This window comes from Diadema antillarum, unplaced genomic scaffold, assembly GCF_040938485.1.
Source record: "Diadema antillarum isolate AM-2024a unplaced genomic scaffold, OU_Dant_1.0 seq00000079_RagTag, whole genome shotgun sequence".
Lineage (NCBI taxonomy): Eukaryota > Metazoa > Echinodermata > Echinoidea > Diadematoida > Diadematidae > Diadema > Diadema antillarum.
Window position 1 is genome coordinate 4,759,068 of NW_027271172.1, and position 26,863 is coordinate 4,785,930.

A 26,863-nucleotide genomic window follows, 5' to 3' on the forward strand; every position below is an offset into this window, starting at 1 on the left:
CGTTCTTAACCACCTTGCATCTCTTTCAAACTAAATAAGTAGGATACTTGATTATATTATTTTCAAAATATGGAAAAATCAAGTCACTCTATCTTTTATACCTCATGGGATCCAGCAAACTACAACAGTATGTCACATCACTCTTTGTTCGAAATCGTCCATTAGCGCATTCGTACAATGCTGGATCGTGATTGGTCAGAACCGAAGGTCGCATCACATCATCACATCGTCTGCTACTGTGTTTTTTTTAACTTCCTGTGTCGGGTCTCGAAGACTGAAACTCGGCTTAAACGTGTATATAATAGGTTTATTCTGTTATATTCTGTCAAAATTTCGTAGATAATTATTTAAGGATTCGTTATCGCCACTTTGTGTTCGTATGGATTTGTCGTTTGTTTGACTACTTGCAGATACGAGCACGTCAGCAATTTCACACGTTGTAAAAAAAAAAAAAAAAAACCACTTGGGTTTAGTCCCGTATACTCATATTTGTGTTACGATGTTTCTCATGCCTTTTCTTTTCTGAAATGTTCCATTGTGATTTTCTTTTCATGTTTAGTTTTACATCAAGTTGTCTTCAAAGTTACGGTTTAATAAACAAAATAACCTTGTGTCTGTTTTTTTCCTTGGACATTCTCACTCCTTCAAATTATATTTCTGGTTTTGATGATATTGTAAGAGTGCTGGTTGTATGTGTCGGTAGCGTGGTGTGCACTCTTAACTATAGTATATGATGTCAAGCCACAGTCGAACATTAGTCCATGCAGGAGACAAGGTGGTAGTTCCAAGATATACAATTGCTTATTAAGTATAATAATCAGGAACAGTAGGTTGAACATTACAATGATTCCGAATTCAAGAATGATGAATAATATTGACGAGGGAACATTGTAAGTACTAAATGGAAAGAATGCTGTTTACTCCTTCTTGGCTCATGACCGAACAGAGTCGGGGCCGGAGTCAGATTCCCTTTTCAACACCAGGAGCACAAGATATATATGAGCATGGATAGGAGAGGGTATCTGATGTGGGGATTATAGTTTTATTGAACAGTACTGAGTAAGGGACTGGCTGTGGGAATTGTAAACACAGTTAGTCTGAATTTACTTAAACTTGATTGGGGACAAAGGGAAAGATTAACTATTGAGTAGAGATTAACCAAAGTAATAACAAAGATGGTTGGGTGCGGAATGGAAGTTTAATTGGAGGTTTGATGGTCTTGTTTATAAAAGGACAGGAGACTATAAAACTGGGAAGTGTACGCAGGGTTTTGGATTGAGCTGATCTTATATTTAGACAGAATGATTGGGCAGGAAATGGGGATAAATTCTTAACCCGGTCAATCAAGAAACACTTGTATTCTACATAAGGTTTGTTCTGTTTTATGATTTTAAATTAATGATTCGCTAAAGTATGAAGTCCCAATTTCTCCATCTTACATTCGTCTCATCTTTCAAAAAGGAACGTCCTCGTTTCATAATTATATACTGCAATATTTAAGGAATTCAAAAGATTGATATATGAAGAAATTGTAATACAATAACGGAGAGAAAAAAAATATAAGAAAACACTATTGACATGTAAATGCAATATAGAGACGATTGCTACACAAAACATAGTAAAACTGAGTAGCATATAATAACTAACACAATAGTAAAATAAATAAAAAAAATTGATGTGTACATAAATCTTGCAGTTGAGGTAACAAAAAAAAAAATCACCAAAGAAACCCATTTTCCAGGGGACATATCATTGTCTTGAGAGGTGTACGGGAAAGAGCATGGCCTACACACTGCATGGTAACCAATGCATACTGACATAACAATTTATATGAAATGCAGAATGAAAACAGAAGGGAGAGAAAAACAAAAGATTATCATAGTAATCCACAAACTGTATGTAAAACTCAAAGAACAATCAGAGGTCCAAGAATTGACTTAATTATATTACCGTACATTAAAAACACTTAACATAAATGAAAAAACTACAAACTGGAAGAATACACTAATTGTATACATCTAGCCTTGTGCACAGCAAATATGTTGAAAATTGAACAAGATAATCATAAAAAGGGCAAAAGAAGAAGAAGAGACAGAGGAGAAAGGAGAATGAAGCATTTATAGTAAATGACCTAAATTATGAGTTGGTCTCTTTGAAATGCACCATGCAAGAAACTTGTGAATAATAATATTGAAGAACAACATGCAAAAAAAAAATATTTAGAATCAAGAGTAATTGTGCAAATGTATTTATAAGAAAAGAGTTGGGCAAACCACAGGACATTTATACGTGGTGAAAATGTGCATATAATCAGACTAGTACAAGTTTACTAATTGTACAATTTCTTTTTTTTCTATACAAAAGCAATTATTCAGAAAAACAACATTTCTCACAAAAAGACATCAAAAGTTACAACCATACTAATCTAAAAATTTGAAATTTGGGAATAAAAGAAAAAACAGCCTTCATTACATCGTGTATTTCATCAGAAATTATGATGGATCATAATCAGTTGGGGGATTAGGAAGCTGACCGCCGTGTGTCCGAACACTATTGGCATGGATCACAGCGTGTGCATCGTAAAAGAGGTGTGATGAGGCAATGGACATGTGAGAGGGGACCACAGAGTCCCTATTCATGAAGTGGCTGGGCGACGGATGAGGATAGTGAGAATGGGGCAGAGATGGGGGAAGGGGCTGAAATGTGTGGGTTTGCGAGGAAACAGTACAGTGAGCTTGAAGAGGGGGTTGGTAGTCGGGCAAATCAGGAGGAGAAGAGGTGGAGAAAGGGGTGGAACTGTCCGACTCAGTCCCAGTGGAAGATGATGTAGGGGCGTCGGAGTCAGAGGCAAGGGGAGGAATGTCGCAGTCAATAGAAAGAGGAGAAAGTGGGCTAGAGATGGGAAGAGTGCACTTCAGAGATCGGAATGAAGTTGGGGGAGATGGGGATGAAGGGTGGGAAATCACTGCACATGTTTGTGGTAGTGAGGGAGGCGGGAAAACTGAGGTGCGATATGAATTACAGGCCTCACAGTGAGAGCAGAGGTCCGCAATGTCTTTGCGCATCCCATGCCAGTAGCAGAGCCCTTCGATAAGCTCAATTGTCTTGGCTGTACCGAAGTGAAGAGCTGACATGGAAGTATGCATGACAGACAGGACAGTAGGGATCACAGAATAGAGAATGACAACCTGTTCTATCATTATCCCAGAGGGATGTCTCTTCCGCCGACGCAACAATCCATCACGAATTACGAAACGCTCAAACTGATGCCGGAACTTGAACAAGCATTCCTCGTAATGAGGGATGGCCGATTTTGGGGGTACATATCCAGAACGGATCAAGGCAGTGACCTGCCGGATGATTAGATTCTGGTGCTGAACCTGATGAAGGCGTACACCATGTTCTAACAGAACACTAAAAAAGGAGGACAGGTTAGTAGGAGGTGCGGGAGGAGAGGGAGGAGATGAATTGACGATGAATTGGCACATGCTGATGCCGATGACGGAAGTGAAGCTACTTCAATCGGTATAGCTGGTGATGGAGATGAAGGAGGGGATGGATTATGACCTCTGTCTATTGTTGAAGGGAAAGATGAAGATACAGGTAAATCGTCATGGCCACCTTTGTAATGACCACCAGGAGAAGGAGGCGGGGGTGGAGAAGAAAGCTTTCTCATATCGGGGGTATCATGTGGAGGTGGGGGTGGAGAATGAAGTCTGGTGGAAGTTGGTTGAGGTGACCGAGGAGGGGAGGAATCATCCCGAGAATATGATGTGTCAAGAAATGAAGGGGTACGAGGGCGATGGGAATGCTCACGATTTCGGGGATATACATGAGACTGTGAACCAGTGGTTTGAGATGAAACCCCAGGAGAGAGCGTGTGGGGGCCATATCGATAATGACTTGAAACATCGTAACGATGATCGTAACCATACCGACTGGTTGAAGAGATGGAGTGGTTAGAGTTAGTTAGAGTAACGATCAGGGGAAGGAGAACGCGAGTGATAGTGATGATGTCGGGAATAGGAAGAACTATAGCCAGGAGAAGGAGAACGACGGCGATAGTGTGAACGAGAATGGGAGTAGGATGAATGGCGCTCCGGGGAGGGAGAACGGGAGTGATAGCGGGATCGATAAGAATGATAAGAGGGTGAATGGGGTCGAAAACTGTGAGATCGATCTCGAGAGTAAATATGATCCTGGGAAGAATACATTGTGTTGAGAAAAAAAGTATGGGGAAAAGAAGGAATATCAATGTACAATATCAATATGACCAAATGTTTACAGTAACAATGAGGGGAAAAAACAGTCAACTAAAGATAAGAACACCAACTACAATTAAGATGACCCCCCCAAAAAATAGCTAAATACTATTTACAAAATGGTAAAAAAAAAATGTCAATGAGGCCACGTTACATTAAGGAAGTACAAAAAAATGTTACAATTATTAAGTGTATCTACCAAAAAGTGTGTTGTCTAAATAAATCGATTCAGATCAACATATCATGGTTCAAGAAAATTCCAATGCAATTCGAATGCAAACAAGGGGTGGGAATGAAAGTGTTCAGAGTCCAAAGGTTAAAAAAAAAATTAATCAATCAGTGAACTTAGCTGCGACCATCAAGAACTGGAATTATTATGCAAGGATGTGGAGAATCTGGAGGACACGTTTAGAAGGAACCAGCATGGACGCCGTCTGATAAAAGATATGGAGATTATAGCGGAGATCCCGACCAGGTAGATCCGCCAATGAGCTGAAGACAGGCCGTCAGCGAGACAGAAGATGAAATAGGGTAGGATCATCAGATAGGATGAGGCAGCACACACCAGCACAGGATACGGTGACAAAGCAAATATGACTGGGCAGGCCACCAGCGATGGACGTTCCAAGAAAAAGAAGAGGGCAGAGGTAGTGCAGGTATGAAGAATGCCAGAGGAACTGGTAAAGGAAGCGTGCAGGCAACCTCAAAGCGCGTGCAGGCATCCACAAAGCAATATAGAAACTTGTATCCAGTCTAAGGACAGCAGGAACACACTAAGGATTCAGTTGTAGAGTCTTCCATGCAGAAACATACACATTGGCTAAACAAAGCACAGGTCAGGAAGATGAAGACATCTCAGGACGAGGCGACATCGAGTCATCATGTAGTGATGCTGCAAGCCAAGGCAGCCAGGAACAAATTATCAGCGAAGTGAAATTGAAATTGAAGTCCGAGCGGTTTCGATGGCCATCAGTTTAAACCGCTGCTACCACTGTAAGAGTGCTGTAAGTGCAATTTAACGGATATAACCAGAATCAAGTGATTTTACAGTGGTGAAAGGTAACGTGACAATGGCTACCAGTGTTACTAGTGCGGAAAATGTTCCAGTAGTCACAGAACAGACGAGTGTCAAGAGTGTCAAGGTGGCAAGTGCTGCAGGATCAAGACGCTCAGTAAAAAGTGAAAAATTGGTTGACGCCTTCAATGCGGAGATGGAGGTTATGGATTAGGAGGAGGAATAAGCACGCATCAAAGCTGAACATGAGTATGCTCAGAAGATGCAGGCAGCAGAGCGTAAGCTAAGAAAGTTGAGACTGATCAAGGATCACAAGGAGAGATTGGCTCAGTTAGAAGAGGAAGATGATCTTTCTCATTCTGCAGATGCAGATATTCAGCTTCCTGAGGAGAATAAAAGTGAATCAATCCAGAGGTTTCTCGATTCCCAGGAGGAAAAGAAGGACTCAGCAGCCACTCCTATTCCTCGTGTTGAGACAATGGAAAACAAACCTACTGATGTCAATCGAGGATCTTCACCATGTGGTCTAGAGAGAGTCGCTGAGTCCTTGGTTGAAGTCGCCAAGTCGATTGCCATGCAGAATGCCAGTGCGCAGCAGGTCGCAATGACAAGTCAACTTCCAGGAATCGACCTTCCTGTCGTCAGTGGAGTTCCTCTGCTCTACCCTCTCTGGAGAAACGCTTTTGGTAGTCTAGTAGACAGCAAACCGCTTCCACTCACAATGAAGTTACATTACCTCAGCAAGTCAGTGGCTGGGACACCAAAGAGAGCAGTTGAGCGCTACCTACTCTTGGAAACAGAGGATGCCTATGAAAGGGCATGTGCTACACTTGCGGGGCGTTATGGAAGTCCAAGCGTTGTCTCCTCTGCGTTCTTGGATAAACTCAAGACATGGCCAAGAGTTGGTGACAGAGATGCGTCTGGGTTGTCCAAGTTCTCCGATTTCCTCGATCAGGTTGCAGCAATAAAGCTTACAATTCCTACCCTGAATATCCTCGACTTCCCGCAAGAGAATGTCAAGTTGCTGGAGAAGCTGCCAGCATACCTTGAACGGCAGTGGCGGGAGGAGGTTTTGAAGTGTAGAGGACGCGGATACGGCCACTACCCACCCTATGCAAGGTTTGCTGACTTTGTGAGAAATGCAGCTTGCAATGCCAACATTCCAGAACTTGAAAATTTGAAAAGAGAATCCAGAATTAAGCCAGCCACTTCTGGAGAGAACAAGATGAAGCCTTCAGGGAGAACAATGTTGACAACAGGTTCAAAGGTGAGCCAACATGGAGAGTATTCCTCTTGTCTTCTCTGCAAGAAGAATCACCATCTTGACGAGTGCCAAGAATTTGAAAGAAAGGAGTACTCCGACAGGAAGAAGTTCTTCTTTGAAAGACGGCTGTGCATGGGATACGGTATGGACGACAGACATCGAGTCAAGGACTGTCCTCAGCGCAGGACATGCCAGGTGTGCAAGGGCAGTCACCTGACATCACTCCATCGTCCAGTCCAGTTGCCAAAGGAGAAGGTGTCTTCAAACTGCACCAGTGTTTGTCACCTTCCAGATCAGGAAGGAAAGGATCACGCAATGATCGTGCTGTGTGGGTGCGACATACCGATGACCCGGGTAGGGAGTTCCCGCAATACGCTATCATGGATGACCAATCCAATGTGGGATTCATCACCAGGGAACTGTGCGACAAAATGGGGGTCAAAGGTCCTGAAACTGATCTGCAACTCACTACAATGCAGAGTACTTCCATCATCAAAACAACAAAGGTGTCTGGAGTTCAAGTCCTGGACTTCAACAGAGATCAAGTGATCGACCTGCCACCCTTGTTTACAAGAGATGCCGTACCAGCAAGCAGATCACAAATACCAAAGTCGGAAGTAGTGAAGCATTGGCCGCATCTAGAGTCAGTGGCTCACAAGTTGATGCCATACAGCAAGAATGTTGAAGTTTCCTTGCTCATTGGAAACGACTGTCCTCGTGCCATAAGACCAAAGGAAGTGGTAGCAGGTGGTGATGATGACCCTTATGCCCTGAGGACATCGCTCGGATGGGGAGTCGTTGGAAGAGTGTGCCAAACACCATCTCGGAATGATGATGCAGTGTGCAACCGCATCCAGGCATCTCACCTCGTACAACCCTTAAAGGCTAAGGAGATTCTCAACCCACAAGACATTCTCAACATCCTTGAGAAGGATTTCAGAAACACTACGGATGGACGAGGCTCTTACTCAATGGATGAGAAGCGGTTCATGGACATCCTCAACAAAGGGGTAACCAAGCTACAAGATGGTCACTACAATACCCCTTCCTCTGAAAGGTAGCCACACTTCCATCCCTAACGACAGACCGATGGTGGAAAAGCGATGGAACCAGCTGTCTGCAAGGTTCAGAAAGAAGCCACAGTTCTTCGCTGATTATCTCAAGTTCATGGAGGAAGTCATCCATGATTATGCCGAGAAGGTCCCTGTGGAGAGCATGGAGAACAAACATGTGAATTACATACCCCACACGGGTGTGTACCATCCACGCAAGCCAAAGAAGATTAGAGTTGTGTTCGATTGCTCAGCTTCATATCGAGGTGTTTCTTTGAACGACCACCTCTTGCAAGGCCCGAACCTGATGAACAATCTCCTGGGGGTTCTGTGTAGGTTTCGCAAGGAGGAGATTACCTTCGCAACTGATGTGAAGAGTATGTTCCACCAGTTTCAAGTTCCCAAGGAGGACAGAGATCTGCTGAGGTTCCTGGATTCGATGACAACGATCCTAAGAAACCAGTGATAGAGTACCGTATGAAGGTACACCTGTTCGGTGCCGTCAGTTCGCCGGGTTGTGCTAACTTCGGACTGAAGAAAGCAGCAGACGATGGAGAACAAGAGTTTGGATCAGATGCTGCTGACTTCATCAGGAATGACTTCTACGTGGATGATGGTCTGAGCTCGAGGTCATCTGCTGCAGAAGCTGTCAAGCTCTTGGAGGGCAGCAAAGCCATCTGTGGAAAAGCAGGACTCAAGTTGCACAAGATAGTGTCTAACAGCCGAGATGTCCTGAAAAGCTTTCCAGCAGAAGAGAGAGGCAAGAGCTTTCATGAGCTTAACCTTGATGAAGATCCCCTGGCCCTCGAAAGAGCACTTGGTATAGCATGGTGTACGGAGTCTGACACATTCCAGTTCAAATTCCAAGTGCAGGACAGACCATTGACCCGGAGAGGAGTGCTGTCAACGATCAGCTCAATATATGATCCAAGTGGATTCCTGGGTCCAGTCCTGCTGAAAGGAAAAGTCATCCTTCAAGAGATATGTCGTCTCAAACTTGACTGGGATAGTCCAATGCCAGATGTGTTGCAAGCAGAATGGAGGAAGTGGCTGGATGACATTCGATGTGTGGAACACCTTCAGCTGCCAAGGTGTTACAAGCCAAGTGGATTTGGCAAAGTGAAGGCAATAAAACTCCAATACTTCTCCGATGCCAGTCAGGAAGGTTATGGACAGTGCTCTTACATCCGCTTCATCAACGAGCAAGACAAAGCTCACTGTTCCTTCGTCATTGGCAAGTCCAGAGTGTGCCCCCTGAAGCAAGTCACCATACCAAGGCTAGAGCTGACTGCTGCAACACTGTCTGCTCAAATGAGTGCCTTTCTGAGAGATGAGCTGAAGTATCACGGGATACAAGAGTACTACCGGACAGGTAGCCAGGTAGTCTTGGGCTACTTCAAGAATGAGGCGAAGCGTTTTCATGTGTTCGTGGCTAACCGAGTCCTGCAGATAAGGAACCTGACAGATCCAGATGCATGGTTCCATGTGGAAACTGCCAACAACCCAGCAGACGATGCTTCACGTGGATTGTCAACGAAGCAGCTCACAACAGATGATCGCTGGCTGAAGGGTCCAGAGTTCATTTGGAGGGATGGCGTCTTCCACGGGGAACCAGTAGAATCTGTCCAGGTGAGCAACAATGATCCAGAAGTCAAAATAGCGGTTACAATGACGACTGCTGCATCAGAGAAATGTAGAGCATTTCCAGATCACTTTGAGACTTGTAGGCTGGCTAGCATTTCTTCTTGGCATTGGGCAAAGAAGGCTGTTGCCCGCTGTTTGCAGCTGAAATCGTCATTTCGGAAGCAAGCCAAGGAAGTGTCACCCGATCCAGCAGGAGATAGCAAAGCAGTGATGACCACTCCAGTCTCTGTTGGACTGCTTCAAGAAGCTGAGAAGTTGATTCTCCGCAGTGTCCAGGAAGAGAACTTCCAGAAAGAGATGCTCGTACTCAGGAAAATGAATCTCACAGGAGAAATCACTGACAGACAGAACGCTCGCATCCGAAACAATGAGATCAAGAAAGTAAGTGCTTTGTACAGGCTCGACCCATTCATCGATGAAGATGGACTTCTACGCGTCGGAGGACTATTAGACAGAGCCAGCATGTCTAGGGATGTGAGGCACCCAGTGATCCTGCCACAAAAGGGTCACATCACGTCACTGCTGATACAGGACAGTCACAACAGAGTCGATCACATGGGTCGTGGAATGACTCATAATGAAATCCGCCAGAGAGGTTATTGGATAATAGGTGGCTCGTCTGTGGTATCTCATTTCATCACACAGTGTGTGGCCTGCAGAAAGATGAGACGAAGCATGCTGCAGCAAAAGATGTCGGAACTTCCCAAAGACAGACTCGAACCATCTCCCCCATTTACCTACTCTGCCGTCGACTATTTTTGACCATTCCTAGTGAAGGAAAAGAGAAGCCAGGTCAAGAGATATGGTGTGCTCTTTACATGTATGTCTTCGAGGAGCATCCATATCGAAACTGCCAATAGTCTCAGTGTAAGCTCGTTCATCAATGCCCTGAGACGCTCATGAACAGGCGAGGAGCTGTGAGGCAGCTGAGATCTGATCGTGGTACCACATTCGTAGGAGCTCAGCATGAACTGCGAGATGCCCTGGCAGAGATGAACCAGACTGAGGTGCAGGAGTACCTCCTTCAGAATGGGTGTGACTGGGTCCCATTTGTAATGAATGTACCCCATGCTTCTCACATGGGTGGTGTCTGGGAGAGAAAAATAAAGACTGTTCGGCATGTTCTGGAACCTCTCCTGAAGTCACTTGGAAGTCAGCTCGACGACGAGGCGCTGCGGACCTTCATGACCGAGGCAGAGGCAATCATCAACTCAAGGCCTCTGACGACTGGTAACCTGAGCGACCATGGCGCATCAGATCCTCTAACCCCGAACCACTGCCCCGAACCACATCCTGGTGGTTCCAGCGCGAGGACAGCTACGCTCGCAAATGGTGGCGAAGAGTCCAGTATGCAGCCAATGAGTTCTGGGCTAGGTGGAAGAAGGAGTACCTGCAGGAGTTGCAGTCTCGACTGAAGTGGGTCCGCACCGAGAGAAACCTGGCTGTTGGTGACATCGTGATCGCGAAGAAAGGCAACGAAGCTCGCTGCTGGTGGCCCCTCGCACGTGTCATTGACGTCTATCCTAGCAAGGATGGGTGTGTGCGTAAGGTAAAGATCTTGATGGCTGACAGGTCGTTGGACAATGAAGGAAAGCGACAACGCCAACCAACTGAACTGGACAGACCGGTCAGTAAATTAATTTTGCTTCTTCCTGCTGAAGATAAGTAAGTCACACAGAAGACCAAGGGATTCCCCTACAAGGAGCCAGACTATTTTGACACAATTGATTAATGCTATGAGGCTCGTAATATTTAAACCAAATTGTGTTTCAATACAGTTGATGAAAATAATGCACAAGCGAGATGCACTTTGCATCAGTAGTTGAATGAATTACAAAATGATGGTTTTGTATTTTTGGATGCTAGCAGCATTCATACTTTACTTGATTAAGCCTTTGTTTTATGTGCTAGCAGAGTGTGTTGTTTCTTTACATAGGTTTGAAAGATCCAAAATTGGTCGGCATGATATTTTTGAAATATGTATATTAACATTAATGTGTGGTAAATGGTATTACCATTTAAAGGAGCCATGTCACTACAGCTATGTGTAGTGAGATATAAGTTCAAGGTCTTTGTTATGTAACAAGTCAAGACTAACTGTGTGTGAAACAGGTCTGAATTGACTAGGCTATACAAGAACCCCAATGTCAAGATAAGCCCCCTCTCCTTCCGGAGTTAACGTAAACATTACATAAAGACCTCTTTGTTTCATCCCAAGTTTAAGAGGTGGTCGGTGTTTGGAAGTAGCCCCCTGTGTAACAGTGTATAGAAAGTTCAGTACAGCCAAGGACTCTGTGAAGTGCAGTTGTGTCCAGAAAAAGAAGGCAAATTCTGTGATGCCAGTAAGGCCCGAATGCGGTAAGAAACAATTCCTCACTATGTACTTGGGTATAGTCATTGTATATATTCCATGTGTGCTTTCTATGTTGTAGGAAAACTAGTTAGATGATGCTACCTATGTAAGATACTGACTATAGTAGACAAAGGAGTTGTGATTCAGGTGGATGTATATGCTCCCATAAGTGCTTGTCTTTGTTTGTGTGTGAGTAGTGCATGCATATGAGTAGTGTGTGGAGATCAGGGCCCCGTCTTATAAAGCCTTCAAATCAATCACAAGTCTCCCAATCAATCGCAACTTGCATTGAAGCTCACATGAAACTTGTGATTGATTTCTATCACCAGTCTTTATAAGACAGGCCCCAGGTGAATACTGTTGCTGTGTGAATTGTGGTGTTCAAACTTTTATAAGTAATTAGTATAGATGTCAGTGATTATTATGTGCATGACCTAGTAACATTCATAATCACAGATTTCAGAGTAGAATACACTGGGAGAAATAGGTGATATTCCATATCCTCAGTCATTTCTATGCTTGTAATATATTAGTGACATATAGTGTCATATAGAGGTTGTTCATCCTTTGTGGTATGAAAGAGAGCTAGTTATATGCACTGTGTAATTAGATTATAATATTAGTATTCGAGAGTGACACATTATATACTTGTGTGATGAAAAGTGTAACCTTCACATCTACAATGGGTGACATAGTGATATTACTTGATCAGTAAATAAACATATTAACTCACAAACAGATAAAGGAAGTTAGTTAGATAAGTGAGAGAAATATATATATATATATATATAAATATATATATATATATATATACAGTGTATATATATTTATGCACCAGCATTAGTGTGTATTTACATCCCAATAGGAACTCAGAACAGTTTTCATGATTTATTACATCTCAGTAAATCATTATAGTCAAGAGTTATATTACCTTTTGATTAAGGGTGTGTTCAAATGGTATTTGATAGCATATTCATATGTTATTATTATGCTCTCTACGTAGAGTGAAATTAAATTAGTCTTCGCAATGCTGTTCACGATAACAAAGTTTGAAAGCTGTGACACAAAATATAAATTATCTGATATTGTATTTGGTTATTTATGGAAATATAAAGTTAAATATGAGTTATCACAGGTGTATGTTCACACATAATGAAGTTAGTAGACCAATATACATGCAGATTTTGATATTACTGTCTTATTACCTTGTTATATGAGTGTAAACAAGTATGCATTGAGTCTGTATATTGTTTCTATTATTACAGATTGTTATCTCAAGATCGATGACAAGTATGGATTCAAGAATTAAACCGAATTTAGCTGTAACTTATGTTTCCAGTGTCATCTGTTGCATCTTGCAATAACGATACAGGGCATATCACAGTGAACTGAAACTCCCCAGCAACTAGTTGTAGCTGGGGCAGCCATAATCACGTTACCTTTCACCACTGTAAAATCACTTGATTCTGGTTATATCCGTTCAATTGCACTTGCAATTATCCTCGCACTTTTACCTTTCACCACTGTAAAATCACTTGATTCTGGTTATATCCGTTCAATTGCACTTGCAATTGTTATCCTCGCACTCTTAACTATAGTATATGATGTCAAGCCACAGTCGAATATTAGTCCATGCAGGAGACAAGGTGGTAGTTCCAAAATATACAATTGTTTATTAAGTATAATAATCAGGAACAGTAGGTTGAACATTACAATGATTCCGATCTGATGTGGAGATTATAGTTTTATTGAACAGTACTGAGTAAGGGACTGGCTGTGGGAATTGTAAACACAGTTAGTCTGAATTTACTTAAACTTGATTGGGGACACAGGGAAGGATTAACTATTCAGTAGAGATTAACCAAAGTAATAACAAAGATGGTTGGGTTCTGAATGGAAGTGTAATTGGAGGTTTGATGGTCTTGTTTATAAAAGGACAGGAGACTATAAAACTGGGAAGTGTACGCAGGGTTTTGGATTGGGCTGATCTTATATTTAGACAGAATGATTGGGCAGGAAATGGGGATAAATTCTTAACCCGGTCAATCAAGAAACACTTGTATTCTACATAAGGTTTGTTCTGTTTTATGATTTTAAATAAATGATTCACTAAAATATGAAGTCCCAATTTCTCAATTTTACATTATGTCCGCTAGATTATGATTTATCCATTTATTTTTTTATTTTGATTGTTTTTTTAAACTGGAACTTGGAAGCTGCAGCTGGGGACTGCTGGTTATTTGCATGAATCTTCATCTTAAATAATCTGATGAACTATTAATCATGCCACATGTTTTTATTACTACTATTATTGTATTATTATTATTATTATTATTATTATTATTATTAATATTATAATTGTTGTTATTATTATTATTATTATTATTATTATTATTATTCTAGAGCCCGAAGGCCTGGATTCATGAAGCAAGCAGTTTCGTTTTCTTTTCAGGGTGATTATTTAACATGTTAATTTCCCCTTCTTTTTTTTTTTTTTTTTTGTGGGGGGGGGGGGGGGGACTCCCGATTCCACAGAAGACTCTCTGGAAATGAACAATTACGAACCAGCATAGAATCAGAAGCATGTCATTGAACAATCTCCCTGATGATTGCATTTCAATGTTGGCAGCTCTATATTATGAATGCAAACACCCCCCCCCCCCAAAAAAAAAAAAAAAAAACACAAACACAAACACACACACACATCTCAGAGAGAGAGAAAGGGAGAAGGAACATGAACAAACACTCCCCTCACACAGCAACAAACATTAGTGAATATATTTGACTACACAATCAGGCTAAAGAGGAAGAAACCTAAATATGATAATAAACTTGTGAGGCAGAGTTTAGAAAAAAAAAAGTTTTCTATTTGTGGACAATACCACCACAGAAGTACACAGGAATATATGGAATGTAAAAGAGGTACACAATGTGCACAAACCATGTGCAATTCATCCATCAAGGTGTAAATAATGTGAATATCTTGACTTCGGCGATCGCAACTTCCGGTGCAAGTTTCTTTTTAGTCAGTTTTTGAACGAATTTTTAAGTAGTTTACAGATAATGCATCTTTTCGATTTTTCAAGCAAGTATCGGTACATGCTTCCTCCGCCGAATTAAAAAAAAAATAGAGTATGAAAAGTTTTATACCAGTCAGGATCCAGCAAAATAGAGGTTTATGTTTCGAATACATCAAAACTACGAGCAAAATATAAGGTAAATTTAACGAGAGATTAAACATTGAAAATATTTTTAAGTATGGACAAATTTTATATCAAAATGAAGAGTACGAAACGGGTAATTGGACTCACCCCACCATGTCGAAATCGTATACACTAGCGCTAACTGCATGGCAACTGTATTGGAGCTTGTACAGAGTCTCGCAAAATCCCGTGAAACCTCAAATTCGCGAGACGGTCATGCGCATCGAGTAAACACTGGCACACGGAACCTCATTATGCCTAATTTGCATACGGCGTGACGACTGACTGCATCCTGGAAACAAACGTGTTTAGCAATGGATGGAGAAAGTGAGAGTCCAGAAGTTCCCGATAGTTGGCGCTATCCATGTTCCTGTCCATGACAACAAGATTAACGACTTCATATGTGGGTCCCACCTTTTATAAGGATTGCTTTGTTTTGGGATATCTCAGCCATTTCAAAACCAATTTTCACCAAATAAAGTTTTAATCTGTTGTAAAATATATGCTCTTTCATGGTTCATAAGAGGTTTCGCATAATCTAAAAAACAAACAAACATAAAAACCGTTGAAAACCTGAAGCCCCTTCTCATCCCTTTAATATTGTTAAAATGGCTGTTTCCCCCCTGACATTGCCTGATAGCCTATATATACTCACTCGAGCAGCAATGACTGCGTAGATACTTTAAAAATTCATAACTTTTGAACAGATTGTCGGATTTTCCCCAAGTTTTCACTGATGTGCGTTACTAATATTGCTCCATTCTCTCAACCCATATAAATATGAAGGTTAACTTGTCCTTTAAGCACCTTCCCCTTTATATCTGAAAAGTGATCACTTCTCAATGATATTAAACAAATATTAAATGCATACATGTGTGGCGTGTGCGTGCGTGTATGTCTGCGTTTAGTAACCACAAGCATTATAAAAGTTTGCTGAAGATCTGATTTTGTTGTTGTTGTTGTGATATACATCATAGTTGTCATAATGTATCTGTGTAATTGTGCGCATGAGTACCTTGATAAACATCCATTTTGTGTAAAATAAACGTTATGCGCCTTACAGCAAAATTTACCAAATGAACTTTAGCTAAATAATGACAATGACTTTAAAAAGATAAAAATCGGTGCAAATGCAATGTGCAAATGTTATGTAATCCCCCCGTCCCGTGCGACAAAACATAAGTAGTAACAGACAGAACACACGCAAGAAAGCTACACTACGAAACAAAATATTCATCACATTAATTGTATATACAATACACGTAAAACCACAGTCAAACCTGTCTATAGCGGCCACCCAAGGGAGACGGAAAAAGTGGCCGCTATAGACAGGTAATTAACTTTGTGTACATTCCTTACATGTACATGTATCATCGTTGTATCCTTACATGTACGTATGTGTGTACGTATGCACACACCGTGTGTTTCATGCATTTAACCATGGCGGTGTATATGAAATTGTTGCACAGTAGTATTAGTCCGGTAGACGATGTCATAGACTATACATGACCTGGAAAAGTTTTTAAGGACAAGGTGTTTGTTGTTGCTGTTGTTGATTCGTGTTCTAGAAGGGTATTGGAGTAAAGTTTGCTTGGTTACCACCTGGGCAACCTTGGGCAACTTTTTTATTAGCCTAATTAGCATAATTACGTAACTAGCATATATGAAATATGTAATATATTACTAATTTTGATACAGGGAACCAGAAAACATGGGAAATAAAGCTTTTTAAGGATTTTCTATACCGAGAAAATCATTACATTCATTTTCAATTTCAAATTATGTAAGTGTCTTAAATACCGTAATTAGCATAATGAGCGTATTTGCATACGTATAATAGTGAAGTATATGGCAGTATATATCATTGATACGACCTGAAATGCTGTTAAGCCCAAGGTTTTGTTGGTGTTGTGGTTGATTCATTCTTAAGATGGGTACTGAAGTTATCTGAGCTTGCTTGGTACCTTGGCAACCTTTAACAATTATTTTTATTAGTCTCATTAGCATATTCAGCTAATTAGCCCAACATATCATATGTCCTTAATTTCACTGCAGAAATCCCGAAAACACACGTATAATACTATTTTCAAGGGTTTTTTTAAGACCAGGAATTCATCTGTAGCTCTAGTTTGTACTTCAAAACTATGTCACTGTCTTCATGATTAGCATAATTACATAAATAGCATATTATGTATGTACAGTGTACAATAGTCCAGCAAATGGTGTCATATGCCATGTACTGTATATGACCTGGAAAAGTTGGTATGTACTTGTACGGTCTTTGGCCGCGTTAGACAGGTGACCGCTATACACAGGGTCTTTAACAGGGCTTTTCTCTCCGGGGGGATTTTTCAGTGGCCGCTTTAGACAGGTGGTAGCTATAGACAGGTGACCGCTAAGTCAAGTTTGACTGTATAGTCAAGAAGCTTCAACTATAAAACGGGGGCATCCCACGAGACCGACACCCACGAGTAATACGGTCCACGAGACCGACATCAATAATAGGTCCATGAGTCATACAGCCCACGAGTTATACGGCTCAGGAGTCATACAGCCCATGAGTTCGACACTACGCACAAAAGGCTCATGAGACCGACACTAAGCAAAGAAAGCCCACGAGACCGACAGTAGGCAAAAAAAGGCCCACGAGACCGACAATAAGCTAAAAAGGCTCACGAGACCGACACTAAGCAAAGAAAGCCCACGAGACCGACAGTAGGCAAAGAAGGCCCACGAGACCGACAGGATAAACAGCGCCATGTACATGTCAGTCACCTGTACAGGGTGTTCCATGAACGGAAAAATAACATACTGGCGGGTGTAATTTCGTAAAGCTAACAATTGAAAGATGGTGACCATCTATACATAATTATGAACGTCATCAAATATGTATTTCCACATACTTGGGGGGGGGGGGGGGGCAAGTGTGTCAGGGAGCGACATTGTTATCAAGTAGAAAAATTGAATTGTATTCTTCATGCCCCCGCTCCCCCCCTAAAAAAAAATAGAAGAATTAGTATTCTTCACCCCCCAAAAAAAGAGACAAAAACACAAATGAATTTAACAGAGGACAATAACGATGTATGAATTAATTTTAGAGCATTGATAATGCCATTGTGCTATTTTTAATAGGCTTTCCCAGTTTTTAGCTACAAAATGGACAAGATGTAAATTTTACCTCTTCTCTTTCCCAATTCACTAGTTACTTATTCTATTTTAGATATTCTACCCTCCTGCTTTGACGTTTTACAGTAAGATCTATTTGTAATTTTCTCTGTAACTATGACGTAATTCTACTGATTAAAACGTTTTATGTCGCAGGGATTCACCTCAATTTTGTGGCTTGTGTTATTCTCCTCCGAACAGTACATTTTATCGTGAAATACAATAGCTGTTTTCATGGATGCATCTGGTTTTTTTTCCGAATCCCTAACGCTACCTTAATAGACGATTACGTTATATTTTATTTTTAATTGATACTAAATCAACACCCTCGCAGGTTTATTGTAGAAAGATCTGTTACACACTTTTACTGTACTTTGTTCATTTTATTCACTAACACACACCCATGGAAACACAATTAAAGATCCTGATCATTTCGGGGGGGGGGGGGGGAACTGATGGGGTAACACCCTGCCGGAGATGGCAACTCTTCTTTTCCATCTCTCTCATATCTTCCTATGCTATTATCAGGACACCCTATACAATTTATTGGTCTATAGGTGGCGCTGTTCATCCTGTCGGTCTCGTGGGCCTTCTTTGCTTAGTGTCGGTCTCGTGAACCTCTTTTGCGTAATGTCGGTCTCGTGAGCCTTGTATGCGTAGCGTCGGTCTCGTGGACCTTTTAAGTGTAGTGTCGGTCTCGTGGGCTTTGTTTGCTTACTGTCGGTCTCATGAGCCCTTTGTGCGTAGTGTCGGTCTCGTGAGCCGTATAACTCCTGGGCTTATTTTACTTGATGTCGAACTCGTGGGCTTTATTTACTCAGTGTCGAACTTGTGGGCTGTATAACTGGTGGGCTGTATGACTTGTGAGCTGTATGACTCGTGGGCTGTATGACTTGTGAGCTGTATAACTTGTGGGCTGTATGACTCGTGGGTGTCGGTCTCGTGACGTGCACCCGTATTACTGGCCAGGGTCAATGGCAGTGCAGTTTGCAGTATGTGATACAATTGAGTTTCATTTGTGTGGGGCTGGGAATTATTATAAAGTTGTAATGTATCTCCAGAATTATCATACAGTTATAATGTATCTCCATTATAAAGTATCTCCAGGAACAAAAAGTCGACAAAAGTGCTGAAATAAGCGTTCTATAGTAAACCTTGTTATTTAATGTTTCAAGGAAGTTCAGGAATACATCTGATTTGGAATTTATCAAAATCAAATAAAGGAAATACTGGCATAAATGTTGTAATCCTTGCCATTTTTCGTACGTAAATGGTGATATCCATTAGCCAAAACCTTCAAAAAAAAATATTTTTTTTTGGAGGTTTTCCAAAAAAAAAAAATGTAAGGATTGAGACTTGGTTTTTTGCATTTTAAACATAAAATCATGAGGAAAAAAAAAGTACTCCAAGCTATATCTGACTTTCTTTTGTTGACACGAACTTTATAAAAGTTATATTGAACACTGTTGATAATATGGTTTACTTCAATGTGCTATATAACTGGTCTTTAGTGCTTTTGTGGTTGGTCTGAAACTGAAGTCTCTACTCACAACACAGGGTTTATTTCAGCATTTTCTGAAAAGCTATGGTGTCTCATGAGGTGAATACATAATAGATGGTAGGGCCAGTATAACATAATACAACTTCACACAAATTCTAAATTCTCTTAAGTGTTCCTGCTTGAATGTACATTAATAGCATCCATGTAAAACATTCAAAAAATAGTGAATTTCCTATAGGTCTGACATTTATTATACATGTGCAAGGTATCATGGCTGTAAAGACCTGTGAGACGTGTTTTTGTGTAAAGGTATGTAGGTACATGAAGAAATATGTGAACGTATGTGCGTGTGTGTGTGTGTGTGTGTGTGTGTGTGTGTGTGTGTGTGTGTGTGTGTGTGTGTGTGTGTGTGTGTGTGTGTTCTATTGTGCCTGGTCAATTTGTGCCTGCAAACTACCCTGGGTCCCAGGATATAGGCCAAAACCCTTGTTAGGAGTATAGGGATCTGCGCCAAGACTACTACATGCACTAAACTGGCACTGTCCCTCAGACTGTTGGGAGACGCTACAGTACAGAACCTATGGGAAAGTGTAGTCTTGGCGCAGACTCATTCACCACCAACAAGGGTTTGTGCCTGCAAACTAGCGGTCTGGCAAGGGTGCACGTCACGAGACCGACACCCACGAGTCATACAGCCCCACAAGTTATACAGCTCACAAGTCATACAGCCCACGAGTCATACAGCTCACAAGTCATATAGCCCACCAGTTATACAGCCCACGAGTTCGACACTGAGTAAATAAAGCCCACGAGTTCGACATCAAGTAAAATAAGCCCAGGAGTTATAAGGCTCACGAGACCGACACTGCGCACAAAAGGCTCATGAGACCGACAGTAAGCAAACAAAGCCCACGAGACCGACACTACACTTAAAAGGTCCACGAGACCGACGCTACGCATACAAGGCTCACGAGACCGACATTACGCAAAAGAGGTTCACGAGACCGACACTAAGCAAAGAAGGCCCACGAGACCGACAGGATGAACAGCGCCACCTATAGACCAATAAATTGTATAGGGTGTCCTGATAATAGCATAGGAAGATATGAGAGATGGAAAAGAAGAGTTGCCATCTCCGGCAGGGTGTTACCCCATCAGTTGCGCCCCCCCCCCCCCCCCCGAAATGATCAGGATCTTTAATTGTGTTTTGCATGGGGGTGTGTTTGTGAAAAAAAAAATGAACAAAGTATAGTAAAAGTGTGTAACAGATCTTTCTACAATAAACCTGCGAGGGTGTTGATTTAGTATCAATTAAAAATTAAAAATAACGTAATCGTCTATTAAGGTAGCGTTAGGGATTCGGAAAAAAAACCCAGATGCATCCATGAAAACAGCTATTGTATTTCATGATAAAATGTACTGTTCGGAAGAGAATAACACAAGCCACAAAATTGAGGTGAATCCCTGCGACATACAATATAGTTACAGAAAAAAATCACAAATAGATCTTACTGCAAAACGTCAAAGCAGGAGGGTAGAATATTTAAATTGAATAAGTAACTAGTGAATCGGGAAAGAGAAGAGGTAAAATGTATATGATCTTGTCCATTTTCTAGCTGAAAACTGGTAAAGCCTATTAAAAAATAGCACGATGGCATTATCAATGCTCTAAATTAATCCATACATTGTTATTGTCCTCTTTTAAATTCATTTGTGTTATTTGTCTCTTTTTTGGGGTGGGATGAAGAACACTAATTCTTCTATTTTTTTTTTTGTTTGGGGGGGGGGGGAGCGGGGGCATGAAGAATACAATTCAATGTGTCTACTTGATAACAATGTCGCTCCCTGACACACTTGCCCCCCCCCCCCCCAAGTATGTAGAAATACATATTTGATGACGTTCATAATCATGTAGATGGTCACCATCTTTCAATTGATAGCGTTACGAAATTACACCCGCCAGCATGTTATTTTTCCGTTCATGGAACACCCTGTACAGGTGATTGACCTGTAGATGGCGCTGTTTATCCTGTCGGTCTCGTGGACCTTCTTTGCCTACTGTCGGTCTCGTGGGCTTTCTTTGCTTAGTGTCGGTCTCGTGAGCCTTTTTAGCTTATTGTCGGTCTCGTGGGCCTTCTTTGCCTACTGTCGGTCTCGTGGGCTTTCTTTGCTTAGTGTCGGTCTCATGAGCCTTTATTGCTTAGTGTCGGTCTCGTGGGCTATGTTTGCTCAGTGTCGGTCTCATGAGCCTTTTGTGCGTAGTGTCGAACTCATGGGCTGTATGACTCCTGAGCCGTATAACTCGTGGGCTGTATGACTCATGGACCTATTATTGATGTCGGTCTCGTGGACCGTATGACTCGTGGGTGTCGGTCTCGTGGGATGCCCCCGTCTGGCAACCCCTTTCCCAACCAGATATTTTGTCAGTTTTTATATTTTTATGATGTACACCCATAGGACATTCTTTTACACCAAGTTTGGTCCATGGGCTCCATGGGGTAAAATTACACCCGCCAAGGGCCCTCTTAGGGGGGTCCCTGGGGGCCGAACCCGCCCTCAGGGATCAGGCTGACGTGCATTTTGTGAATGAGGAGGGTAAATTGAGTGGTCGCTAGCTCTCTGACTAAAAGGCATTCAGTCGATTATAGACCTCTACGAACCGCAGGCCTATGTATATTATGTAGGTTGTGGAATAGAGAAAGAAGGAAAGAAGCATCAAATATTTAAATACTGGTTTGTGTCTTTTATTGAGGCAGGTAGTCCATGGACTGCTGGTTCGAGAAAAGATCAGACAGCTGCAGGGTGGATTTATGTAGTCTTTGTGCTAATGTTGTACGTTGTTTTAGGAATCGTGTGCAGAGTTGCAGGTATAACAAAGGCCAGTGGGGTGTTTGTGAATGAAATGTAAAAAAGCAGAGAGTCGAGCACGACCCATTCTGAGTCGGTGAATGATAATTTCGTCTCGGCGGCAAGTGCAATCGATGGAGAAAAGCTGTTTGACATTACTATGAATAAAGTATAGATGACGACCATGGGTGGATGTGCGCCAGGCCTCGTTCCAGGCGTCCAAACATTTTGTCGAGATTATTGTCTAATTTCAGAGACGGTAGGAGGAATCATAATGGTTATGTAATCTTTTTTTAAGCTTTGCTTCACCAAAAAGTCTGCACAGTCATTACCTTTTAGACCACAATGTAAGGGGATCCAGACTAAGGAAAGAGAAAATCCATTTGATAATAAATTTGAACATTTCAATAAAAATAATCGCATGTTAGGTCGAGTTTATTTGAAGAGTAATTTTCTAATAAAGACAGAGCGTTGAGGGAGTCTGAGAATATCGCAGCTTTCTGCGGGGAAATAGTTTCTAGCCAGATGAGCGCTTCTAAAATTGCAGTGAGTTCAGCACGGCATATTGATATCCGGGAGATTCTTTCATAAATTTTGATTTCATGGCGGGGGATATAAATCCCATTACCAACCCTGTTGCTGGTGGGGTCGTACGAGCCGTCTGTGTAGAGATGAAGATGATTAGCATAAATAGTGTTGATTATCTGGAGAGCAGTTTGTTTTTTGCATTTCAGGGTGGGAAGTCTTTGTGCAGTGGTCATGAATAGAGAGATCAATTGTTGGAAATGATATTGACCATGGCGGACACGGGCAGTCAGCTAACGGGATGAGTTTGCTGAAAGTGGGAAAATAAATATGAGGTACGGAGGGCAAACGGTTTTTTTGTGTTCAGGCCATTTGACTGTGGCAAAACTGCCAGCAGTCCGAGATGGCGACCCGGGCTTGGTGAGTGGTGGAGAGAGTAAACAAAATATGCACAGTAGTTGAAAGCGGCCCTCTCACGGCGTATGTCTAAAGGAGCTTCATGGCATTCCACTAAAGAGTGTAGTGGGGTGGAGGGGAGAGCACCAGTGGCAATACGTAGGGCGTGGCCTTGGATAGAGTCCAGCTTCTTGGCGAGCGTTGGGGAGATGGAATTGTAGATTTCACATGAGTAATCAAGGTGGGGACGAATTAATGAACGATATAACAATAGCAAGATTTTAGTATCAGCACCCCAGGACGTGCCGGATATAGACCGACCAAAGAAGATTAAGACGTCTATTACATTTATTCAGTATGTAATTTACATGAGATGACCACGTTAACGAGGAGTCAAAAATGACACCGAGGTACTTGTAATTTTGCACAATTTCTAAAGGAGTATCAGATACATGTATTTTGAAATCTCTGGCGGCAGCTGATCGAGGATAAAAAATCATTACTTTGGATTTATTGCTTGATAAGGTGAGGCCCCATTGTTTCAGCCAAGAGGCGATGTTGTCGATGTCCACTTGTAATTTGAAGTTGATGTATCGTAGGTTGGTGGAAGTGCGCCAGATAGCTATATCATCTGCGTAAAGAGATATATTGGATCTGCTGCAGTAAGAGACGTCGTTGATGAAAAGAGTAAAGAGAATTGGACTAATAACGCTTCCTTGAGGAAGACCGCTATTTTGGTGATAAGTGTCTGACAGAGAGGAATCAACGCGTACTTGTAGAGTCCGCGAGTCTAAAAAGTTGCGAATCCAGTCAAGGAATCTACCTTGTAGTCCGATGGATTTGAGTTTAGCAATGAGGGCAATGTGGTCGACAGTGTCGAATGCTTGGCTGAGGTCTAAAAAAAAATAGCTGCGGTGTAATGTTTAATGATTAGGGATTTACGGACATCTGATTCAAGAAGAAGACGGTTGTTGGTTATTCTGCGGTGAGGTAAGAAAGCGGACTGAGTGTGAGACACCAGATGGTGTTTTGTTTATAACATAAGTTAATCTGCTGGATATCATTCGTTCCATGGTCTTGCACAGAAAGGGAGTCAGAGAGATAGGACGATAAGAATGTATGTCGTGCTTATCCTTGCCGGGTTTCAGAATGGGTATAATAATAGAGTGCTTCCATTGGGGTGGTAGGGTAGAAGTGTCCCATATGTGATTTATCATTCGTAACAGCGAATGAATCATGCTATCAGTCAGGTGGGATATGAGAGCTTTCTTGATCCCGTCATCTCCAGGTGAGGAATTTTTGGCTATGCGGATGGCTCTTTTCAGTTCCCTGAGTGTAAAGGGGGAGTTTAATGGGGAGTTGTTATCAAAAATAATATTCGGTGTAGCCAAAGTGGGTAGTTCACGTGTTGAGAAGGGTGAAGAGGCGGACTTCTCACAGAAGGAGGCTGCTAAAGCGTTTGGCTATAGTTAGAGGGTCAGAAAAAAGAGAACCATTATATGGAGAGGGAGGGAAAGTATAGTGCCATGTTGGCGGTTATTGGAAAGTATTTTAATCTTACGCCATATTGTAGAGAGGGGAGTAAAACGGTTTAATGTATTACAAAACTGTTCAAAATGAGCACGTTGGCAGATTTAGTAATCGTTTTCCTCGCCAGAGCGGAGGCTTTGAGGTATTCGCAGAGATCAGTATATAAATATGAGCTTTCCATCTTCTTTTGGCTCTGTGTGTTTAGCCTTGGTGACCTGGGTGCATGTTGAATTCCACCACGGATTAGGAGGAACATTTTTGATTTTATTAGTTGGGATGGCGGTTTCCGCTCCTTTCTGGATGCACAGGATAAAAAAGTTGTAGAAATCATAAATATTTTCAATGTCAACATTTTTCATCTTATAGGTATTGCGTAATTCCTTTTCAAACAGCTCCCAATTGGCCCTGTGAAAGGATCGGGATGGTTTAGCTGATCTAAAATCAGTGAGAGTGATGTTAGGTAGTAGTGCACTATGTGCCCTTTCTAGGTGAATTGCGGCTTTTTTTTCCTGTGGTTATGCCGCGGAAACAATAGAATAATCCCCCGAGAACAAAAGACTTGAGGACGAGAACAATAGGTGGCGTCATTTTCAGCGGTTATGCGGGATGAAGAGAACAATAGAAAACGATGAGAGAACAATAAGCGGCTTTCCATTTGGTGGTTATATCCAGGACTAGCATCCTAGCATATCATGACAAGTCTGGATAGGTGTATCCGCGTGGCTGCGAAAAAGGTGATGCGTACACAGTTTGAGTGTTGTTAAATACATTTTGCAGATGACACAAAAACCCAGCTTGTGCTTCAAAATGGTTCTTGAATGTGAGAAAGGGATATCAAAAATATATATATATACAAATTGTAATCATGAGGCCTATTATCAGCATTAAGTATTGTTAAATATATACAGTGTGAAGAATAGTTATGATGAAACTATTTGTAGACCAAACCATCTTAATTTATGATTTAGTGAGAATAGTGATATCTCCCTATATTCTAGGTATTGTTGTATTGATTGTATTGTGTTGTATCTTTTAGTGATACAACTGACCTACACATATGCATCGAATGTGACAACTCAAGCATATTTTTGAATCACTGCTCCCATTGGCGTATTAAATCGCAATACTGGTTTATTGTCAAGCTCTGACACTGGTCAATGTATTCTATCAGGGCATGGAAGTTTTCTCTCTTGGCATTGGTAGGTCGAGCGATACCATTCTAGCGGGGGCATCCCACGAGACCGACACCCACGAGTCATACGGTCCACGAGACCGACATCAATAATAGGTCCATGAGTCATACAGCCCACGAGTTATACGGCTCAGGAGTCATACAGCCCATGAGTTCGACACTACGCACAAAAGGCTCATGAGACCGACACTAAGCAAACATAGCCCACGAGACCGACACTAAGCAATAAAGGATCATGAGACCGACACTAAGCAAAGAAAGCCCACGAGACCGACAGTAGGCAAAAAAGGCCCACGAGACCGACACTAAGCTAAAAAGGCTCACGAGACCGACACTAAGCAAAGAAAGCCCACGAGACCGACAGTAGGCAGAGAAGGCCCACGAGACCGACAGGATAAACAGCGCCATCTACGTCATGTCAATCACCTGTACAGGGTGTTCCATGAACGGAAAAATAACATACTGGCGGTTGTAATTTCGTCACGCTATCAATTGAAAGATGGTGACCATCTACATAATTATGAACGACATCAAACATGTATTTCTACATACTTCTGGGGGGGGGGGAGTGTGTCAGGGAGCGACATTGTTATCAAGTAGAAAAATAGAATTGTATTCTTCATGCCCCCCCCCAAAAAAAAAAAATAGAAGAATTAGTATTCTTCATCCCCCCCCCAAAAAAAAAAGAGAAAAAAAAAACCCACAAATGAATTAAAAAGAGGGCAAGAACGATGTATGGATTAATTTTAGGGCTTTAATAATGCCATCGTGCTATTTTACTAGGCTTTCCCAGGTTTTCGCTAGAAGATGGACAGGATATAATTTTTACCTCTTCTCTTTCCCGATTCACTAGTTACATTTTTGTACTTATTCTATTTCAGATATTCTACCCTCCTGCTTGGAAGTTTTGCAGT

General features: G+C 41.7%; 4 protein-coding genes across 4 annotated transcripts in view; all 4 read left to right on the forward strand.

The window, feature by feature from the left end:
* The first annotated feature begins 5,539 nt into the window (after positions 1-5,539).
* On the forward strand, positions 5,540-7,602 carry LOC139726114 (uncharacterized). Its single transcript, XM_071637193.1, has 2 exons — positions 5,540-6,895; positions 7,021-7,602. The coding sequence occupies exons 1-2, from the start codon at positions 5,540-5,542 to the stop codon at positions 7,600-7,602; spliced, it is 1,938 nt and encodes a 645-aa protein (XP_071493294.1).
* A 28-nt stretch (positions 7,603-7,630) lies between these two features.
* On the forward strand, positions 7,631-8,059 carry LOC139726116 (uncharacterized). The gene has a single exon (XM_071637194.1). The coding sequence runs from the start codon at positions 7,631-7,633 to the stop codon at positions 8,057-8,059; it is 429 nt and encodes a 142-aa protein (XP_071493295.1).
* An 11-nt stretch (positions 8,060-8,070) lies between these two features.
* Positions 8,071-9,999, forward strand: LOC139726117 (uncharacterized). Its single transcript, XM_071637195.1, has one exon. It carries the CDS (start codon positions 8,071-8,073, stop codon positions 9,997-9,999), a length of 1,929 nt encoding a protein of 642 aa, XP_071493296.1.
* A 799-nt stretch (positions 10,000-10,798) lies between these two features.
* The window catches only part of LOC139726118 (uncharacterized), a 28,882-nt gene continuing 12,817 nt past the window's right edge, over positions 10,799-26,863 (forward strand). The window contains exon 1 of the mRNA XM_071637196.1: positions 10,799-10,864. Coding sequence (XP_071493297.1) covers positions 10,799-10,864 — 66 coding nt within the window. The remainder of the gene's footprint in view (positions 10,865-26,863) is intronic.